The sequence below is a fragment of the Culex quinquefasciatus genome, chromosome 3 (assembly GCF_015732765.1).
Source record: "Culex quinquefasciatus strain JHB chromosome 3, VPISU_Cqui_1.0_pri_paternal, whole genome shotgun sequence".
In the NCBI taxonomy this organism is placed as follows: Eukaryota; Metazoa; Arthropoda; class Insecta; order Diptera; family Culicidae; genus Culex; species Culex quinquefasciatus.
The window spans coordinates 79895941-79901940 of NC_051863.1; the positions used below are offsets into that span (position 1 = coordinate 79895941).

Genomic DNA, 6000 nt, shown 5'->3' on the forward strand with positions numbered 1-6000 from the left:
ATATGTGGTGGCGAAGCTTCCAAAATGCTGGAAAGCAAACAAACATCAGCCACTACACGAGTTCTGGTGGCCAGGAAGACCAGGACCGTTCAAGAAGTAGAAGAAGCAAAAAAAAAGAGTCCGAGGACTCTCGCCTGATGTGTTGTGCAGGGAAAAAAGGCGAGCTTTCTCCTTGATATTTCATGTCACACAAATGGAAACTGGTCGATTAGAGGAACCAAACAAGGAACAAAAAAAAATGAAGAAAAAATAGCGAGACCAAAGACTGCGAGCTTTAATGGATAGTTCAGAACCGGATCAGGACGGATAATGGATGGCCAATTTGAGGAGCCAAGAGCGAAAGCGCAGCGCTGATGGTTCTGGGTTTGGCAGTTGAAACTCGATGGATGTTTTCTGAAGTGTTCATTATTCATTCGAACTGAATTATTAAAGGTCTCAATATGTTGTTTTTCACAACTATTTGGCAAACTACGGTTTTGACGAGTAAATAACCTCTTCAAATCAACCATTGCTCGAAATGTTTGTGCCCAAAGCTTCAAAAATCTCCACTTCCAAGATTATTTGACCCTATCTTTGCATTTGAGCATTATTTTAGTTTCATTTTACCCAATGTCCCCTCCCTCCCTTATCAAATAGAAGACAAATTGCACTTTTCGTTGATACAGTTTTCCAACATATCCGGAACACCCAGTAACTCGGGACATATTTTAAGTAGTGTACCTTTCCCGACCACTGGTAAATAATAATGAAATATGTAAATATGGTCTCACTTGGCCAGTTTAGCTTATTTTTTCCTGTTTCGATTATCCGAAGTGAGATTTTTTGCGAGGACTTCGAACAATCGAGCATGGACTTATAACATCCGTAACTTATTTCGGAATTCTTAGAGTTCCGTTGTAAAACTAGGGTATTTGTCCCTATTTTGGGCCTAGTACCTATTTTGGGTCTACCAAACTTAATTCAACGAAATTGAGCATTTCACCAAATTTGGCAGGAATCTGCTACTTGATAAAGATACGTGCAGTCATTATCTTCATTTTGGTGGGCAAAATAATTTACTTTTTCCTTCTAAATTAGAAATAAAGCAATAAAAATAGCACTCTTCACTTTTTTCTTGGCAAATCGCTAGTTGCCCATAAGGTCGAAAATTTTCACCACTTTTGCATGCCGCTTGTTGTCACCGCTTTCATCGCTCAGCACACGAATGAGAGCCGTCCCCAGAATCTCCCATCACCGGCAATATGTTTTTTTTTTGGTGGGTTGCTCAATCCCGTTGCAAAAACAATCACTAAATTGCCACCAAATCAATAAAATAACTGATTAAAATTACTTCTTCCCTTTCGGAGAGAATGGCTCTATATTCAGTCCATTTGACACTTCAACAAATTGTGACAGTGTGTGCGCGCTTTTCACAAGATACAGTCCAAGCTAATTGTGCACGTAATGCAAGTGAAAACAATCGTTCTAATGTTGATTTGTGGCTTAAACCATCACAATGATTGAGCATGTTTGTAGACCGAATTTGTGCGGCTGTACTGTACGAGCTGGGGCTGAACCGTAAGTCAAAAAAGTTCGCCACGTGCTTCGAGATTTCAACCAATCAGAAGGTAGGCCGAAAATATGCACAAAGAAGGTCGTATGCTAGAAGCAATATCCTCAAAATAGGGACAAAAAATGTTTTAGTTTCTCGGGCTTATACAGAAATATAAAGTATTTTCGTCAAAAATGTGATTAAGTAAGAGCATTAGCATAAAAAAAAACAACTTATTCATGTAATACAAGCAAGGCTGCCTATAGCAGCCTTTGAGAATACATCAAATTAAAAGTGCACTCGGCTTAGTAGGCCCAAAATAGGGACAAATATCCTACTTACGTACTAACGTGAAGCACTTTTCAGCATTCACTTTATTGCTGAAAAGTTCGACACTTGTATCGAAATAGTAGTTTATGCAACAAGTTGCAAAAAGAGGACTTTTGGATAAATACGACGAGTGATGAAAAAAATAAGTTTTGCAACGAGTTCCATACAACATTTTTTGCAATTCCGAAAAACACCCTTTAAAAGAATTATAGGTCAAATGTTCATGCATTTAGTCAATAAATCGTTTAAATCAACAAATGTTGAAAAGTAACAAGTGAATGACAGGAAAGGTAAAAAGTTCCACAAAAAGATATTTTTGAATTTTCAGACAGATATCGGAAAAAACATAACATATTAGGACAAAAAAGTTTTAGATAAATTAATTGATATTTTGCGGTTTTTTTTGAAGTAGCATGCACTAAAAATTTTGATGGTTGGTTTGATAGTAATTGTAAGTTCCGTGTAAGAAGTGACAGTTAGTCACTTTTTAGTCTGACTTTGTCAGGATTTAGTGTAACTTGGGTTGGGCTCAAAATTTGAAATCTGTTTTTTCCGCTTTCTCGAGCTTTACCAGACCAGCGGAAAAACTTTAATTGAAAATTTTAGCAGCCTTATACCAACATTAATATACATATAACAATAAATATTCAAAACTTGTAATATTTTAGTATTGAAACCGTAAATGGTAATTGTTTTCCAGACACTTTTAATGCAAAAATTCTTAAAACATTTTCTTTATTGAAAATAAGTATAATCTACATTATATTGCCAATTTCAACAAATAACTCTTCGTGTTATGCAGATGTTTAACAAAATATGTGACCTCTGTTATCATATAAATCTAACATTATCAAAAACAAAATTAAATTGTATTATATAATAATGAAGTAGAACCTATGAGAGGATGCTCAATCGGTTCGAAATATTTTCTAAGTTTCGAATTATTTTCGGAAAACATTGATCATACAAAAATGAATTTGGTCTTCCAAATCACGAGCTAGCAAAATAAACATAAATTCAGTACTCACTTGTGTTGTTCTTGTTCCTGCCCCAGATCTTTCTCGGGGGGCTCAACACCGGGCTGGGCACGCACGAGGTGGCCGCCGCCGTCGTCAACGGCTGCACGACTCCCAAACAGCCGCCCCTTTAACCGGCGTGGCGGTCGTAGAACCGGCCGCCGACGAGGTGATTTTCGGCTTCTGGTGAATCGGCGTCACCGGAATGGCGCCCGGGGGAATCCCTACCGCTGCGATCGTCGCCGTCGTTGAGCTAAGATTGCTGTCGGAAAGACTACCACCTACGCTACTCGCGGGACCACCCCCCAGTAAGCTAATACCACTAACACTACCATCGTCTACCTGTGCACAACTCTGCTGCTGTACTATCACACCACTTGTTACCGGCGTGGGCGAGGAAACGGGCGTATGTTCCATTACCGGTTGCAGATCAACAAGGCACATCTAAAGCATTGCTTGGGAAAAGCCGGAAAAGCTGTTGCGCGATCGATCGCCTAACCCTGACTTTTTTGTTTAATTATTTCGTGCAATAAAAATAAAGCGTAGCTAATCAATTTTAACAAAATATTTTACAAAAATGCGGCCCTAATACACTAATTGCAGCTGATTCCCTCTCTGATAACCGAAAGCTTCTGAGATAACTATGATAAAATTAAAATGCAAACTAAAAGTTTAAACTAAACAACGGATAACAAGTGTCCACGCTAAATCAATAGTTCCGAGTTCACACCACAACACGTGATTCAAATGTTCCACTGCGTCACACTTGTTTCTCTTACAGCGCGCGTAATTGTCGTTGTTCCAGGATAGTCCTTTGGCACCGGTACTTAAACTCCGTGGTCGATGGTGGGGTTCCCAAAAGTTGAGAACGTATAAATCACAATAACCACTCAGATTGCACTATCTTTAGCTAATATCTAAGGCAAAATTGCAGGACAATTTTGAAAATTTGCTTGTGTTTTTTTTTGAAAATATTTTCTTGAAAATCGAGACAAAATTGTAAGAGGAAGATTAGCTCTAATGACAACAACTTTTCAGATCGAAGTCAAAAGAATATCTGAACCATCGAGCGAACGGACGTGGCTCGCGTAAGGAAGGAAAACTCCGTCAACCCATTCCAAGGAGGGGTTCGTCTGTGGTCGTGCAGAGTACGTGTGTGTGTGCAACAAACCGCGTGGTCCTCGGCGCGGTTTTTCTCTCACTCTCACTCCCTGAAGCCACCGCCGGCCGTGCTGTCAGTCGAAAGAGTTAAAAACGCCAAAACCGACTCACTCCGGGAGAGCGAGAAAAAGTTGAGCGCGACTCGGAGACTCCGCCTCAATGTTTTTTTTTTATCAACTCTTCCTTCGATTCTGTGTATTGTTGTAAGCATCCGAGCTTAGCGAGCGAACCCTTAGCATAATTTTTAACAACATTTTTTTTATTCGCTGTTGGTCGTCAACATTTCGAACCCCTTTGCTGGAGCGCGCGCGATCATCATCGTCATCGTCATCGGGGAAAGAGTTTTTTTTTATGTTGCACCCCGCTCAAGAGAGTTGCTCTGATATGTTGCAGCATAAGAAGATGTTGGTGGCTGGTAGATGGGTTTCTTGAGGTTGAGGGCAAAGGGTTTACAACATATCGGGCGCGCATACAGGATGGCAATTAGACGATAAACTGTGAGAGACCAGCAAAAAAAAAAGAGCACCCGAGCAAGGAAACTACTTTTGGTCGTAGCAGAGCGCGTAGTGTGGTAGTGATTTGATGTGCGACTTGAGGAGGAAAAAAAATCTTTTGCATAATAGGCATTCTGAGGACGAGTTTTTTTTTCTTTCGTTCGATCAACAACTCTAACGAACTTCTTCCACGTGGAATGTACTCGTTTGGTGAGAAAATATTTCTAATATTATCTTCCAGGAGGTATAAAGTATATTTGACAAATGTTCGAAAAAGTAATGATAAAATAAGTCTTTTGATAAACAGAAGGAAAGCATTGTTGGGAGTCATTATGGGAATGTTAAATTCACATTGTATTACTTTCATGAGCCACATATGTGCATTAATTTTCTTATGCATGAGGGTGGGTACGTTTTTCAAAAAGTTCTCCGATCAAGTTTTAGTATTGCCCATAGGGAATCTCATGCCAAATATCAGCGCATTTGGTTGTAAGTCACTGTTAAAGTTTACATGGGAATTACCGTCATCAGGGGTGACATAGGGTCATACAAATTTACACATTTTTGTATGACCCAATCTCACCCCCCCAGACCCAATGTCACCCCTGATGACGGCACTATGGGCAATTTGAACTTTTTGATCAAACGCTACAACAAGTCTGGAAAAATCATGCGCCAACTTCTGGTATGGTCAGGCCTAAGGGGAATGGTCACTTTTCTCGAAGAGAGCATAAGGATTCGTTGTACCTAGAGCTGGTACATTGGTAAAACATCCGATGACTCCGGAATCAATGGTTTTTCCTTTAAAAGCATCAATTTTTTCTAGCATGCTATGAAAGCTTGATGAACACCGCTTTCTAGGCCAAGTGAAAAAAATATAATTTAACCCAAAAATGACGAACTTCTCGTCACAGTGTCCTGATGCAAACAATGACCAAGCTCGAGCTGTCACAGCCCTGCGAAGTATGTTGACTGACATATCGTGCGGCCAGTCAAAAAACCAGCTAGAAGTCGCCTGACAAAAAACTTTTGCTAGAAAGAGATAGAAAACCTGATGCAAACAAACCTCTAGCTGTAAAGTAAACATACTTTGAATGTGTTGGTCAATTTCTGACTAGAAAGCCTTGTAGTTAAAAATCATTTGCTAATGCTGTCAACTACCCATTTATGAATTTCTAAACATTCCTTACTAAATGCAGTTAAATTTACTGAAATTTGCACTACTAAAGTATTTAGTGAATGAAAACTTGCTGAAATTTCAGCAAACTCTGACAGCGATACAGATTTTAACTCAAATTCAACGGAATGGATTTTCGCGAATAAAACTGACCTGTAAATGATTAGATCGTTCCTCGATTATCCATGGCTAATCCAAGGAACTAAAAGTTGACAACAGAAATGTCCGCCCTAAAGGGGCGTTGCCAAAAAAAAAATTTTTTTAAAAAGATCCTAAAAAATCAGCAACGAA

The 6000-nt window shown here is 39.3% G+C and overlaps 1 protein-coding gene across 1 annotated transcript in view; it reads right to left on the bottom strand.

Annotated features, from left to right (window-relative positions):
- The window catches only part of LOC6035825 (NGFI-A-binding protein homolog), a 32505-nt gene extending 29158 nt beyond the window's left edge, over positions 1-3347 (bottom strand). Inside the window, 2 exon segments of the mRNA XM_038259232.1 lie at positions 2890-2992; positions 2995-3347. Of these exon segments, the coding sequence (XP_038115160.1) occupies positions 2890-2992; positions 2995-3321 (430 nt within the window). The 5' untranslated portion in view covers positions 3322-3347.
- Positions 3348-6000: the final 2653 nt, after the last annotated feature.